Source organism: Nyctereutes procyonoides, unplaced genomic scaffold (genome assembly GCF_905146905.1).
Source record: "Nyctereutes procyonoides isolate TBG_1078 unplaced genomic scaffold, NYPRO_anot_genome, whole genome shotgun sequence".
NCBI lineage: Eukaryota > Metazoa > Chordata > Mammalia > Carnivora > Canidae > Nyctereutes > Nyctereutes procyonoides.
Window position 1 is genome coordinate 32,046,816 of NW_026575024.1, and position 16,615 is coordinate 32,063,430.

The window sequence follows — 16,615 nt, forward strand, 5'->3', positions numbered from 1 at the left end:
CTTCCCTCCCCCTCCCCAACTCCTGGTAACCTTGTTTCTATTTTCTGTCTCTATATTTGTCTATTCTAGATTCTTCCTATCAGTGGAATTGCATGATATTTATCCTATGTTGGGCTTATTTCACTAGGCATGATGTTTAATGCCAATGTCCATCATACATCAAAATTTCATTCCTCTTTATGGCTGAATAATATTGTATGTTGTTTTAAGCCGCCAAATTTGTGGTGATTTGTTATAGCAGCCATAGGAAACTAATACATGAGGGAATAGAGAAAAGGTATCAAGGACAATCCCTAGGCTCTTGGATCTGAAGGCTATTTACTGGGAAAAGAGAAGTCTAAAAGAGCAACAGATTTAGGGGAGGAAAATTACAGACTCTGTCTTGGTCATATTAAGTTTGAGATGTCTGTTAGACCTACAAAGAGATGCTGAGGGAGATAACTGGACATCCAACTGTGTCATTGTGGGAAGAGGTCAGAGCCAGAGAGTGACATTTGGGAGGCATTATCATACAGATGGTACTTAAAGCCAGCAGACTGACTGAGGCTACCTAGGACAACGGTGTAGAGAGGGAAGACAAGAGGAACAAGCCAACATTTGAAGGTAGAGCAGAGCGAAGAGGAATCAGCCTCGTAGGCTGGGAAGGAGCAGCTAGGGAGGTGGGAATAAAATTTGGAATCATGGAAGTTGAGAGAGAACAATGTTTCATTAAGGAGGGCAAGGGCACGGCCAGCCAAGTTTTAACAGACTGAGTAATGGTGGACATTTATGACCTGGGCAAGAGTAGAGTTTAGGGAGGGGAGGGACAGAAGCCAAAGAGGAATGAGTTAAGGGCATGAGAAAATATGTATTAGCCTTCTTAACTATTTGGAGAGCTTTTGCTGTGAGCAGGAGCAGAAAAATGGGGCAAGTAGAGTTCAAACCTTTTATAAGGTGGGAAATATTGTTGTAGTTGTCTATGGCTACCCAATAAGTATCCCCAAAACTTAGTGCCTTAAAGCAATGGTTATTCCATGATTTTTGAGGGTCAGGAATGTGTCATAGAGTGGCTGGATGATTCTTTTGTTCCATATAGCACTGACTGGAGTCACTGGTAGTATTTAGCTGTTAAATGGGCTGGTTTTGAGGCTTCAAGATGGTTTGACTCATGGGTCTGGCACCTGGGTAGGGCTGACTAGAGGGCTGGGCTCTGCTGAGACCGTCAACTGGAGTGCCTAATTGTGGCCTCCCTAATATGGTGGTCTCAGGGCTCCAAAAGGGAGTATCCTGTGAACAAAACAGAAGCTACATGGCCTTTGTGACCTACAGTTAGAAGTCACATAGCATTATTTTTGCTGTCCTCTATTGGTCAATCCAGCCACAAGCCTACTCAGGTTTAAGGGATGGGGACATAAATCCCATCTCTTGATGGTAAGACATCCAGAGAATTTGTAGCTATGTTTAAAAACCCGCATAGACAGAGAACATGTTTACAGTCTGGACAGGAATGTACCAGGAGATGGGGAGAGGTGAATGATGCCAAAGAGAGGAGAAAAACTGCAGGAATCAAATCCTTTGGAGGTCATGAAGGGATACTACTCAGAAGGCTAGGGATTGGGCATTTTTCCACCTAGGGCAGAAGGGAAGAATGACATCATGAGAAGATGAAGTTCTTCCCATCTGGTGACATCACTGTGCTCAGTAACGTACAGGTCATTATGCTACAAATCATCAGCTGATGGTAGGTGTTGAGGCAGGTTGAGAAGAAAAGAAGGTATAAAAATAGTAATTTCAGAGACTTGGAATATTGAGTATTTTTTTGAAAGGCAAATTTTAACAGTGATTGGCTTTTTGTCATCACCAAAAACAGTATAGATTTTAAGTACATGATTATAAATCCTTAATATTAGTAACAAAATTGCCTTTTTGATTATTATTAATTATGCCAAGTGTTTATGGAATCTATTTGAGATCATCTAAATTCTAGGAAGTTGCTGACCAATTCTGTTAGATGGGAGCCACATAATATTATATTTCCATTTTGTTGCTGGAGGAACTAGCATTAATTTCATAAAGTAAGTCTGGGAAAGAACCCAAGATTATAACTCTGAGATCATTTCCTTTTTTAGGAGAGCTGAGAACATGGAAAATACTTGTTTATTTTACTTGAAGGGATATTTGAATCATCAACTCCTGAGAATGACTTAAAAAAAATTATCTGGCAAGGGTTGGTCTTGAGCAAAGTTAGGTAGTAGATCATGTCCTTTTGCAAATGATGCTTTCAGGTGTTGAAATCTTTGTAATTCTTGTTCTGGAATTGCTTTCAGAATAAGTTTTTTCACACACACAAAACAATCACCAGGGCTACTTTTGTTTGTTAAGTTGTTCATCAAAATATTTTATTAGTCACAATCTCATAGCTCACTTTATTTAGTCTTGGGTAGTTCCAAAAATTGAACCCCTTATGAAAGTACTGAAGATCTGTCAACAGTAAGGACATCCCAAATAAGGCAAACTAGGCTTTGCTGAGAATTTCCAAAGGGGAGTTCTGAGGATGTTTAGAACAGCACCATTGCAAAGGTCCACACACATACTTCATAGAATTACACTGTGTCAGGAGAGATGGAGATCTTAGGGTCACTTAAACCAAACTTACTTTCTATGCCCACTGATATCCCCTCTCTCCAGTATCCTTTATATTTATTTACTGGTTGGATTTCCATCCACTGTAGGTCAGGCTTGACTCTCTTCTCTGTTACTCTACAAATTCACTTCTTTACTCTTCACCACAATCCGGAATATATTCAGCGGCAGGTTACAGAAAACTCTAATAGTGGCTTAAATGCATCTGTTTATTCTTCTATAACAAAGAATCCAGAATTAGGCAGCTATTGGTAAACAAACTTCTTCTGTTTTTAGGCTCTCCCATCTTTAGTGTATTTCCTTTATGCTCAAGCTTGTTGCCTTCTGGTTGCAAGATGACTGCTGTACCTCCAGACTTCGTATCCAGACATTCAAGGCAGGTAGAATGGGGAAGGTGAAGGTGAAGCCAGCTGCATCTCCCTTCTCTCAGGGTAGAAAAAGCTTCCCCAGAAATCTCTACAACATTCTCTCCCTTAGACCTCATTGGTTAGAACTGGTCACATAGCCATCTCTATCTGCACAGGAAACTGAGAAGTTTGGGATTTGTCATATTTGGTGTAGACCATTAAGATCTGTCACTGGGAAAAACAAAACAAAACAAAACAAAAACCCAAAAAAATCCATCACTGGGGCTGGACATATTGGCTCAGCCCAAATCAGGTATGTTAGTAGGAAAGAAGAAATTGTTTTGGTAGGTAAATAATAGCATTGGCCACAACTGCAGTGTGCTGATTTTACTTCTGAAATGGCTCTCAGTTCTTCCTACCTCACTTTCTACTGGCTTAGCTCTGGTCCTCAGAGTCTTTTAATTTGGCTCTTGGAGGCAAGCTCTGAACTGACCCATCAACTTCCAGCCCATTCTCCATCAGCTGCCAGACTAACACTTCTAAAATTCAAGTCTGATCATGGCACCCCCAGGATAAGAACTTTCACTGGCTCTCTCTCTCTACTAATGGCCCTTCTTTCAAGCTTGACTTTATTCCTGTCCTTCTCCCCACTCTTACGCATCCTTCAAGACCAAGTCTAAATGTCTCTTTTTCTGGGAAATCCTTCCTTCATTGCTCTTGACTAACAAAAACTACTACTCTCTCCTTTTTGTTCTCATAAATCTTTTTAACATATCAAGAATAATGCCTGTTATATAATATTACAGAATTATTTGCTCAGATGTCTGTCTCTTGCTGGATTATATTACCCTTAGCAGCTAGTGTAATACCTAGCACATAGTAAGTATGTGCTAGGCAGAAGGAGCTACTTGTTTCCTAATATCTCCTTATGGCAGAAGGAGCTACCTGTTTCCTAATATCTCTTCTCACCCTCTTTATCAGTAAAGGAACTCTAATTTTTAGTTGAGCCAATGGTAACTTTGAATAAGGACCGAATATTTCAATCTCCCTTATAGTTATTTGAAGCCATGTGACATAATGCCTAGAGCCAAAGCAGCCATATTGGATCATGAGATGACTTTGTGAATAGAAGCTGTGCTTAGTGGATAGAAAAGATAAAAGAGTGTGGGTCTTGACGTGGTATATAATGCTTTATTGGCCTAGGCCTGCTTCTGGAGTTTCAGGTGGAAGAGAGAAAAACCTCTGTTGTTTGAGCCACTATTATTTTCAATTTTCCATCATTAGTAGCTAAGCTATTTTAACTGGTAGAAATATATGTACATGTATAAGTTACATAATATAATATGTAAATAGTACATAAATATACAATAAATGTAATAAATTATATCAACTATATGGCTTATATAATACAAAAAATATATATGTGTGTGATTGTGTGTATATGTGTGTTTAACTGAATTGGTTGAAACACTGTTGGCTGGAACCTAGCATGGCTTGACAACTGTAGGTCCATAGGCTACATTAGGTTCTCGGATATATTAGATATGCATTCATATATTTTAAGATCTGTGAATATAGGAAGGGCGTACCTTCCAAACCCCTGTGGCCTCATATCTGACTGAACGTGCCTGTGCACACTACCTATCCCAAGTGCATTAGCATTTTGCAGCCCCTTGTCCTAAAATGAACTTTGCTTAGCTTATAAGGAATGGATTATTCAACAGCTTCTTGCCGAGTATTTGGCTGCCCATTTGCTCTTCTGATGTCTACCTGATTCAAAGAACCATTTATAAAGGGAGGAAAAGGTCAGAATAAAAACATTTCACTCAGCCTCTAAAAACAGAGTTCAGTCCCTGAGGGAAAGTTGCCTCTCTCTGATGGAATTGGCACTAATCACTTACATGCAATGGCAGGACCAAGGCCAATCATTTGTGGGGTTGGGGGTGGATGGGGTTGTCTCCGGTCATGGGTTGGTGTTTCCTCTGCTGGGAAGAAGGCAGAACTCTCCCACCCTCCTGAATGCCACCTCTGACCCAGATGTGCAGTCAGATGTCATATTGGGCAAGTGGGCCATCCCACATCTTGGGATCCGAAGGTTATTTAGTAGAAATTTTCACTATTTTGACATTCGAAATCTGGTATAATGTAAATGAAGGAAAAAAAATGTCTATGGAGTTTTGTAGGCCTTACCCAAATACGTTGGGGGTGGGGGTGGAAATCACCTCGGGGGAGTTATCAGAAATAAAGACAATCTAGGGCTCTTTTTTTTAAACAATTTTATTTATTTATTCATGAGAGACACAGAGAGAGAGGCAGAGACATGTGCAGAGGGAGAAGCAGGCTCCCTGTGGGGAACCTGATGCGGGACTCCATCCCAGGACCCTGGGATCATGACCTGAGCCGAATGCAGATGCTCAATCTCTGAGGCACCCAGGTGTCTCAATCTAGGGCTCTCGACCCAAGGGGCCTTGCCACTCACATGGGATTATCAAGAGCAGTGGTAAAGAGCATAGCTTAGGTCAGAAGTTCTGGGTTCAAATCCTTGCTTCCCACACTCTACCTCGGTGACCTTGACAAGTTGCTTGACCTCTCTGTGCACAATAGATCTGCTGTGTGCTAGAGCTGGCTCATCCCTGTCAGAGGGCTGGGTGTTTGGATATCTTCCCAATTGTGTTCACTGATGCCATGCTGGCTATGGTGGGAGTTTTTAGACCAGGGAAACTGGCTAATCCAGTCTCCGCCTGCTAACCCTTATACCCACAGAGTATGAAACATTTGCCAGCAACCACATCACATTTCCTAATTTGTACGGTGAGGCTGATAACACCTATCTCTCCCAGAGGCTGAATTGAAAGGACTTATGGGAAGCACAAGTGATAGCCCTAATACATGTTGGCATTCTAAGCTCTATTATTTTTGAGGATATTCTTTGGTCAGGGGCAGAAGCAAGATTTGACTTAATCTGGGACACCTGAGTGGCTCAGCAGTTGAACGTCTGTCTGCCTTTGGCTCAGGGCATAATCCAGGGGTTCCAGGATTGGGCCTCGCATCAGGCTCCCTGCATGGGGCCTGCTTCTCCCTCTCTGTGTGTGTCTCTCTCATGAATGAATAAATCAAATCTTAAAAAAAAAATTTAACTTGCTCTAACATTGGTTGGCACTACCATTTAACCTCCTGGTATCTGTTTTGCCCCTGGGGCTTATTTGACTGTCATGACAGACTGTCAACCTGCTCTGAAATTTGAGTTACAGAACTATGTGTTCGGACTTAGAAAATGGGCCAGTTTGACAGAGTGATGCCAGAGTTTTGGAAGAAAAGCATGGCATGATGCACAGGAGTGGGGGATGCACCTCAACCTGACTGTGGGGGAAAATGGATCACAACCAAAGAATGCTGGAGTGCAATGGGCTCTAGGAAACCATGCAATCCAAACCCTTGTTTTACATACAGGAGACCTACAACTCTCAGATGGAGGCTTGGGTTTTCCTCTGCTATTGTTCCAGTCCCCCCTCCTTTTTTAAAGATTTTATTTATTTGAGAGAGAGAGCATGAGCACAAGTAGGGGGTGCAGAGGGAGAGGGAGAAGTAGACTCCATGATGAGCAGGGAGCCTGATGCAGGGCTCGATCCCAGGACCCTGAGATCATGACCTGAGCTGAAGGCAGATGCTTAACCAACTGAGCCACCCAGGCACACCTGCAGTTTCCTTTTTGACCAGGCTGATGCAATCACTGTCTTCAAGAGGTATCTGCATCCCCCTGTTCACTGCAGCGTTATTCACAATAGCCAAGATATGGAAACAACCTATTGATGGGTACATGGATAGAGATAAAATATATGGGCAGCCCCGATGGCACAGCGGTTTAGCGCTGCCTGCAGCCCGGGGTTTGATCCTGGAGACCCGGGATCGAGTCCCACGTCGGGTTCCCTGCATGGAGCCTGCTTCTCCCTCTGCCTGTGTCTCTGCCTCTCTCTCTCTCTCTCTCTCTCTGTCTCAATAAATAAAATCTTAAAAAAAGGATAAAAATATATATGTGTATGTATATAGTGGAATATTATTCAGCCATAAAGACGGGAATCCTGCCATTTGCAACAACATGGATGGACCTTGAGGGCATTATGCTAAGTGAAATAAGTCAGGCAGAAAAAGACAAATACTGTATATTTTCACTTATATGTGGAATCTAAAAGAAACAAACTGGGGCACCTGGGTGGCTCAGTGGTTGAGGATCTGTCTTTGGCTCAAGGTGTGATCCTGGGGTTCTGGGTTTGAGTCCCACATTGGGCTCCCCATGGAGAACCTGCTTCTCCCTCTGCCTATGTCGCTGCCTCTCTCTCTGTGTCTCTCATGAATAAATAAAATCTTAAAAAAAGAAAAGAAACAAACCCCTAGAAATAGATTGATGGTTGCCAGATATTGGGGATGGAGGATGAAGGAAATAGGTGAAAGTGGGGGGAAAAAAGAGAAAGAAAATGTTTTAAAAGAGGAGGCATGATATTCCACATCAGAAGTTTTAAGCGGCCTTTGGGCAGAATAATCATGCTTTGCATTCAGCCAGCACTTAAATAGCTCCTTTTTTTTTCTCAGTAAATATCTCATGAATTAATTTCCATGAATATAGAATGACTTAATTGATGTCATATTAAGATACAAAAACAAAAGCCAGTATACGAGATGGTATAAAGGCTGGAAAGACAAAGCCCGAAATGCCAAAAATGTGTGTCTTTCGATAGTGTTAGTCAGACAAAGCTGGCTTTGAATTCTGGTTTTGCTTACTGGTGGTGTGACCTAGAGCAAGTGCTTCACCAGCTATCTGATTCTGTTTCCTGCTTTGTGAAATGAGAAGGCAAGCCATTCCTGTCCTCCAATGGGTTGATATGAGACTTGTATGAAGGCACATCTATAAACTGCACATCACTGCCTGTTATGGACCATCTACCACTAAATCAAAGAACTGTCCTGGACATTCATCCATCAGATCAGAGGCCCTCTGATGCTCCTCCACCTCTGGATATTTCTTTGTTCTCTGGTGCTTTTTCCAAAAGGTACTGGGAAAAAAGAGCTCATGATGTCAGGAATCTAGGGATACCTTCAATGGGAAAGGAATTAGAGTGAATGGTTAAGTGAGGTTTCTAGGTCAATCTCACTGGAAAGAATGAGCTCAAATCTTGGAATTGTGAGGAAAAGTATGCATTAAGCCTGAAAGTTACATTCCTTTTTCATGGGGGAGAAAATATTCACCTTTTTTCAGAGACAGCAGAATGGAGAGGACACCACCAGACCATACTCAAATCTATATAAAGCATTTAATTAAAAAAGTCCTATAAAATAATAATAAATGCAGATTTCCCCATCTAGTGTAGTTAAGAAAGCATAGGAGGCTGAAAGACACACATTAATTTAAAATTTCATCATAGGAAGTCACATGACCTTTTGCACACAATATAAAAAAAGTCCTCAAGTTGCTCGTTGGAATAGCAGCGTTTAAGGTTTTTCTTGACACACTTGTTTATTCCTTTGGGATGTGGCAGTGTAGTCATGGGAGAAATGTTCCCCGGAAAGTTTGGTTTAAAACTCCTTTGAATGTTTTCATGGCAACGTCAGACAACCATGAAAAGCTAAGAGGGTCACACTGGAGGTCTAACTTTGGTAAATGATACAGAGCTGTACTTGGTAGGAGATAGGTAAAATGTGACATCAAGGAGCATTATTTTGTTGTAGGGTCTGACATACTCGTAAAGACCTGACTTAGGTTCTAAAAATCATGGAGCCCAAGACTACACAGAAATGACCAACACCAAGTTGAACAGTATGCTCAGCACTAGTTTCCATACAAAACATTTCAAACTAAGTTCTTTATGATGTGGACCAGATTTTCCAAGGGATTGAGTTGCCTCCAAGCTTTAAACGAGGCCTTGGAAGCTCACCTTGGTGCCTGGGGAGTTTTCACGAACATTTAACTCAAAGGAGAGTCTGAAAGAGGAATAACAGCTTCCAGCTCAGGGCCTGGAGTTCCCTAGACAAGGCTGTCCTAATGTGGCTCCTGGAGCTGTGAAGATCTCTCTTCTCAAATGTCTTTGTTGGAAAATATAGCAACAGATGATGAATAGGGGCATCTGAGCTCTGGCCAGGCCCCCCAGAGCTTTTGTACCCTAAAGGATTTCAAAATGGAGATGGAGCCTCTGCTTTACCCTGGCAACCCAAGTCCTTTCTGTGACAGCAGAACGTTTATAAAAACATAATTAAATGCCATCTGATATTTCCCTCTACCCCCCATATCGCTTCTTTCCTTCTCAAATCCCACTCCTCCCAAAGCTGACAAACTAAAGCAGAAAATGACAGGTGAGATGGCAATTAACTGGCTCATGCTCATGTCTTGAGGTAGAGATGACAGAGCAAAAAAAAGCAGAGAAAACAGAAGTCTATTACTGGCTCCTGATTTGCAAAATGTAGACAGAAGTCAGTAGGGGAAACTGTTAGCCCTTGCACTTGGTGGTCTTTGAGAATGAGCTTGTTCTTCTCTTCCTGACCAGCTGGGATAGAGACCCCATGGTAAGCCTGGAGGTGTGGGGAGGATGGTTTTTATATACAGAGAGAACTGGACCCATCTTCTGGAGCCCCAGCTCAGAAGACAAGCAGCTGAGATATGCAGCTGGGTGAGGAATGGATTTCCCTGTACCTCTGTCACCTGTGTCATCAAGAAAGACTTTAAAGGTGGGTGACAGATCCCCAGGAATGGACTAGGACTTACAGTGGCAGAAGTGACCCAAGGGGACAAATGTCCAAGACCAGATGGGTCAGTAGTCACTTCTGCAGAAGTCACTGTGAGCTGATGACATTGAAAGCCACTGCTCTGACCCTTTGTCACCAGCTAGTACCAGTAACTCCATCTTTCCCCTCCCTACCCCCAGGGAAAGAGTATATGTGTATGTGGAGACTCCCTCTGCATGTTCACAAGATGGGAGCTAAAAGTGGTTCTGTTAGGAAAGACAAATTACTTTTTATACCTGAGTTGTAGAATAAGATATATCCTTGGTTACATGTGCTTTTGACCTTTCTGTCTTTTGCTGATTTAGCAACGAAGCAGAAAAACACACTGGTAACTTCTAGCCATATCCTTGTGGGTTCTGAAGTCATAGAACTATAGCCACATGCTGGGCCATGGTGTAATCTTTGAGTACTAGCCTGTCTCCTACCCACATGTTTTACAGAAAACGCAACTGAGGCCCCTTCCATCACTGGTAGGACAGGGTAAAGAGAGGAAGAGGATATGCTAGGCAGTCTGTTTTGAAATGAGATGAGGATCTTCATCTGAGTGACCAGTGGTGAGCATATGTTGTCCATCAGTCTGCAGCCTACACACTGTGTGAGCCAAGGATGCCATCTGTCCAGGGAGGACCACATTTGGCTCACCCTCTGCGTGTGGGCAGGTCTGCTTTGCTTCATTCCTGTCCACCAGTTAGCTTGTGGAACAGGTCCTCGTCGAGTGTCTCATTCTGGTCCTTAGACCGAGTGGACAAGAAAATGTAGCCACCGATGTATTCGTGCACGATTTTGCAATCTGCACTCAGGCAGGTGAACGCAATGGAGACATTCTGGTCAAATTCAATTGCCACCTGCAAGAGGAAGGCACAGGTAAACTCACACTCTGGCAAGGAAAATGGGGAAAAAACTGCCCTGTTATGGCCCCAGAGCTGAGGACTGCGTAGGTAGCTTACAGATGATCTCCCTCTGCTGCCCCCTGCCCAACAAAATCCACAAGAAACCCAACCCAATCACCATTTCCATTAAACGCTTACAGAAAACAAGTCTTTGCTCCCTGCGCCCTCTTGTGGTGTAAACTTTGCTGCACACCTAGCAAAACATTCTAACTCCCAACACAGAGATACTTTTGGCTGCTCTTGTTTAGATGTAGGAACTTCCTAAGCATTTCCTCTCTCAAGGGGCAGGGTGCTTCACAGACTTTTTCATGGAGAATAAAAGGTTTAGTCATAAACTCTAAACACTAGAAGAAACAGATTCCAGGGGTTCTCAACCTTGGTTGCCCATTGGAATCACCTGTGGTCCTTTAAAAATTGCTGCCAAGGCTCCCACCTCCCGAGATTGGGATTTTACTAGTCTAGTGTGTGGCCAGTGCAGTGGTGTGTGACAGCTCCCCAAGTGGTCCTAATACGCAACAAGGTTTTAAGGCCACTGCCATAGAGGTCACCTGATCTCAAGCTTCTATTCTATAGATGAGTGCCCACATGGTTAACAGCCCTGCCGAGAGGAATCCATGGTTCTTTAAAAAAAAGGTAAGTCTCTTACCATCCCTCTAGGGTAGATGGCTTTCTACTGGAAAAATGAGAAAAAAAAGGAGGCAAGGTTCTATACCAGCAACATTGGAATGTTTTAAATCAGCTGGATGCTAAGGTGCCCCTGACTTGATCTAGAATTTCCCATGCTATAGCCTTGGCTTGAACTTAGCTCCTAGGGTTCAACTGATGGGAGGCAGAGGTTTTGGGGGTTCCTTAACTAAGGAGGCAAGGCTTTTCTCAGTCATCCCTGCTCATATCACTTGCTTCTCTTACCAGTTTTTCCCTTTGGGGACTGGAATGTTCTCCAGGTGGGCAGTTGAGCTGTTGAGTCCTCAACTAGTTAGACCTCTTGGCAGCCAGTCAGATGAAGCTTTTTTTGATTCATTTTGGATGACAGTCCCATCTCACGTAATTTCTGCTAAGTAATTACTAGCCTATGTCTTACATAATCCCATGGTGAGTTGAAGGAAACTAATCAAACTGCTCAGCAATTTTAGAGTATGTAGAGTCTATATGGAGACTAAGCCAACTTGTGGTGTTAATTCAAAACCATTTGGCCTATACCTGTTAGTAAATTGTCCAGAACTGCATGTGATTATTTTAGCAGACAATTACCACATGCTTGTGGTTTCTGAGTTCTAAGTACACGAACAGAGTAATCTACAATTCTGATGGAACACACATTTATAGCCTCAACACTGAAGATGCCAAAAACTTTCACTGTACCTGCCGGATTTCCCAGTTTACGTTCCACTGTTTCATATTTGTGAATCTCCAAGTTGTAATTGGAATCCCAGTGGTTGCATCAATTCTAATCAACCTATTATATGAAACTCCCAGAATATCATCTTTCTTACTTCCTTTAAATCTACAAAAAAATTAATATGAATTAAAAGAAGCAACTGCTTCCTATAATATGATTTTCATTCATACACTATTTTTAAAAAAGATTCATTCATTCATTCATTCATTCATTCATTCATGAGAGATAGAAAGAGAGAGAGGCAGAGATATAGGCGGATGGAGAAGGAGGCTCCAGCAGGGAGTCAGATGCAGGACTGGATCCCGGATCCTGGGATCATGCACCGAACCTAAGGTGGACTTTCAACTACTGAGCCACCCAGGTGTCTCCATACACTAATTCTTAAAGATAATATGAAAATTTCTAAATGATATCCAAAGAATGGACAGTGAGGGATTAACTTTCTACAGAAGGGCATTTTTATTGTGATATGAAGATAATATGAAGAATGGAGGGAATTAAGTCTGTCCCACAGACATCCTTTACCTGAAATTGACATCAGAGTAAAGCAAAGTAAGACAGGGTCAGGTCAATTTATTTAAAATCAACTGTAGGGATTCCTGGGTGGCTCAGTCGGTTAAGTGTCTGCCTTGGGCTCAGGTCATGATCCCAGGGTCCTGGGATACAGCTACACATTGGCCTCCTTACTTGGCAGGGAGCCTGCTTCTCCTTCTCCCTCTGTATGCTGCTTCCCCTGCTTGTGGTCTCTCTCTCTCTCTGTGTCAAATAAATACATAAAATCTTAAAAGAAATAAAATCAACTGTGTATGCCAGCCACTCTTTTAGGCACAGGGAATATACACTATTGACTTAATTGGAGAGCAACTATCTAATTCATGGAGCTTATATTTGGGGGGGGGTGGACAGGGTCATGAATAAGTGAAATATATATGGCAGATAAGATCATGAAGGAAAATCAAACATAGAAGGGAGCAGGGAATACTGCCAATGAGGTGGTGACAGTTTTAAAAAGGGAGTCAGGGAAGATTACAGTGAGAGAGGACATTTGATTAGAGTTGTTTGTGAGGGAATGAGCCACATGGGAATTAGGGGAAAGAGCATTGTAGGCAGAGGGCACAACCAGTGCAAGGCTGTAGCTTTTTTTTTTTTTTTTTTGTGGCATACTCAAGGACCTGCCAGGAAGCCAGTGTGCCTGGGCACAGTGAAGAAGGGTCAGAGAATGTGAAATCCCCAAGCTAAGGTCTTATAGGGCCATTGTAAGGATTTGGCTTATACACTGAGTGAATCAGAGGGCTTTCAGATTGTTCTGGGAAGACGCCCACTCTGGTTTGATTCAAATCTTAAAAGGATCACTCTAGCAGCCAATTTGAAAATTTGGGGGAAGAAGGGGAGAAGCAGGGAGCCCAGATAAGTACTGAAGAGAAGGTGTGGAAGATTATTACGAGCAGCCAATGTGTTTGGGCCATTTGTGAGAGACCAGTTTTTTTTTTTTTAAGATTTTATTTATTTATTTAAGATAGTGAGAGAGAGCACAAGCTGCAGGGAGAAGTAGAGGGAGAGGGAGAAGACTCCCTGCTGAGCAGGGAGCCCGATGTGGGGCTTGATCCCAGGACCTGTGATTGTGGCCTGAGTCAAAGGCAGATGCTTAACCGACTGAGCCACCCAGGTGCCCCAGAGGACAGTATTCTAAAATTAAAAAGAGTTCTACATTCTAGACTGAGAATAAACTGGGGTCCAAGAAAGGCACTTAGAAACACACAAAGTGAGAGAGGCAAGTGAACATTGTAATCACCTGACAAGGTAGTAGGTGAGGCCAAATTCAGGTAGCGATTGCCACGCCTGGATGAACCTCAGTTTGGCTTCGACCAGTGGCATCTGGGCCACATTCTGGTGGGCTTCTAGAATCCGGGCTGCCAGCTAAGAAGAAGCGGTAGACACTGAACCATCCTTAGCATACACGTACTATACTATAATCATCCCTTTAACTCAGATCCCCAGTGAGAAAAATAAATGCAAGGCCCAACTGTAACTCTATGAAGACAATTCATTTCCATTCATTCATCCTCTGTTCCTCTCTGTCCTACTATAAAAGATGTAAATCACTGGGGAGAAGAAGGAGCAACACCAGCCAACACCTAAACTTCTAAGGTTCATGGAGATGGAAAGTTCTAGGTCCTGTTTCTGGGATCCGTATAGGGTCTGTGGACAATGGTTCTACTTATACCAGTTCATCTGCATAACTCTTAGCCCCCTTGAATGGAAGTATAATTAAAATTTTTAATTTGTGGGGACTAAGTAATTGTAATGAAGCCTGGGAATACTGCCATGTTCAGTTAGCTCTAACAAAATGTAGTCTGCTCTAACAAAACGAATGATGATTTAACATCGTCTAATACTGAGCCCAGAGTCAAAAATCCCCATCAGCTGATTTTGCATGATGGTGGCCTTGATCATTTTAATTCATTTTACTTCAGAAAATACAGAATTTACTGCAAACCATTGCTCCAACAAGATTAGCAGTACCTGCTTAGACTTCTGTTTTTTTGCACATCTAGGTGACACGAAACATTCAGGGTTCATGTCCATGCTTTCGAGATTGGAAGCCACCTGAGATGACACGTTTCGGTTTTTCATCCTCAGAAATGAAAGGATGTTGAGGACCTCTGGCTGATAGGAGCTGTCTGCCATGGTTTTGCCCTTCGATGCCAGAATGCAGGCAGCCATCCACTGGGCATACTGATTCTCCTGCAGCAAACATCAGGGGGCTGAGACACAAATTCAAATGCAAAGCCACCCGGCTGTGAACAGAACAGGACGTGGGCTTTCATCTCTACAATATACAAAACTGTCACCTACCAAGAAAGGAAAGATGTGAAGGGGCACATGTTTTAAGTGGCTGTCAATCACCTAATTTAACACCCAACAAAAGCTTTTGAGTCCTGTGTTGAGTTTCTCTACGCTAAGGGGCTAGAGAATAGGAATGTCAGTTGTCATAAATTCCATGTTGGGAACTTGGCATTGAAAGATGAACTGAGGACACAGGAGTGCATGGCACACAGAAAGGTGGAAACCCAAACTACATGACAGCCCTCCTTGATACATATTTCCATTTTCACATCATGTCTGATCTCTATTACAGAAGGAAAAGAGGCAAAAAATCATTAACTGATTTCTCGTATTTTGTCTACCCTGACCTATCCTTAGTAAAGATTCTAATTCCAAAGCAGAAATGAGGTCCACTGATGGGCTCTGAACCAGTCAGTGGTGGCCTCTATTGCTCTGTAATGTTTGTGTTCATTCTTTGCCTAGGGGAGCCAAGAGAAGTAGTCCTAGAAGCAGAGGGGATGCATTTAAAGAGTGAAATTCTAAAGAGCAACAGCAGGTATGGTACACTGAATTACTGGCCTCAGTCTTCATCTTCCTGGTATTCACACTTTTTGCCATGTAGTTTTACAATCTGTCATTGGAGCCAGAGTGTAATTTCCTACCTCTTGACTTTGAACCCCACCATGGACTTCAGCCAAAAGAATGTGGGTAGAAATAACAGTGTACTACTTGCAAGCCCAAGCTTTAGGAGGTCTTCCATATTTGTAGTTTCTCTCTCGCATTTCTGCCATCACTATGAGCAGAGTGTCCCCAGGCAGTCTGGCACCCAGAATAAGTGCAGTGAGCTAGTGAGCTTTACTTCCAGAAGGCCTAGTCAGACCTACAGCTAGAAGCAGGTCTGTCCAGGTGACACTAGGCTGGATCATCCAAGCCCCAGCCTACTCACCTGTGTTTCAGAGACAAATGTTTATTGATATATGTCATTTGATTTTGTGGTTGTTTGTTACAAAGCAATAACTGACTGACGAGTGCTCTGATTTGAGACAACATCTCAGCTGGTTTGTCCTTAGGCTCAATAAAGGGGAAAGGACGTAGCATTTTTGTGATTTTACTTACATGGTCACATCTCAGATACACTTCATTCATACCATCAGCAACCGGGATTAGTAACTTGATTCCAAATTTTCTCCCTGCTACATTGACATCTGGCACAACTTCACAGCCTGGATGATAAAAGGCAGGGACAAAACCAAGTTCTGAGAAATCTGTTATGTAAATCAGATGTGCATTTAAAAGAAACACTTTGAACATAAGCCCTTCAGATTTGGTTCTCCTCTGAAAAATTGAGAAGCAAGCAGACAACATTAATTAAAGGATAACTAAATAAGACTCATGAACAATTTGCATGGATAACAAAAAAATATTTTCTGTTGTGGTTTTCTTAAATATGTCATCAACTGAATTCATTTCTCAGATCAATTTGGCTATGCTAACTCATAGTAACATGGAGTGATGAATATGAACTTTTAAATAAACCAAAGGAGAGGGAATTCTCTTACTGTCACAATGATAAGGGAATTGAGTGCACTGGTTAGCTAAATATTTCAGTTGATGGTGTTATCAGTACACTCATAGCCACTTTCAGAAATTAGAATGGAAACTAAAGTGACATTGAATTAAATATAACCATTCTGGAATTTAGACCAGACCCTACAATGCCTCATGTACTACATGGATGACACCAATTACCACCACTTTGT

General features: G+C 42.3%; 1 protein-coding gene across 1 annotated transcript in view; it reads right to left on the bottom strand.

The window, feature by feature from the left end:
- Positions 1 to 8,256: 8,256 nt before the first annotated feature.
- The window catches only part of FERMT1 (FERM domain containing kindlin 1), a 36,605-nt gene continuing 28,246 nt past the window's right edge, over positions 8,257 to 16,615 (bottom strand). The window contains exons 11-15 of the mRNA XM_055304521.1: positions 15,972 to 16,078; positions 14,553 to 14,774; positions 13,822 to 13,946; positions 11,993 to 12,134; positions 8,257 to 10,585 (exon numbers count right to left, since the gene is read on the bottom strand). Coding sequence (XP_055160496.1) covers positions 10,412 to 10,585; positions 11,993 to 12,134; positions 13,822 to 13,946; positions 14,553 to 14,774; positions 15,972 to 16,078 — 770 coding nt within the window. The 3' untranslated portion in view covers positions 8,257 to 10,411. The remainder of the gene's footprint in view (positions 10,586 to 11,992; positions 12,135 to 13,821; positions 13,947 to 14,552; positions 14,775 to 15,971; positions 16,079 to 16,615) is intronic.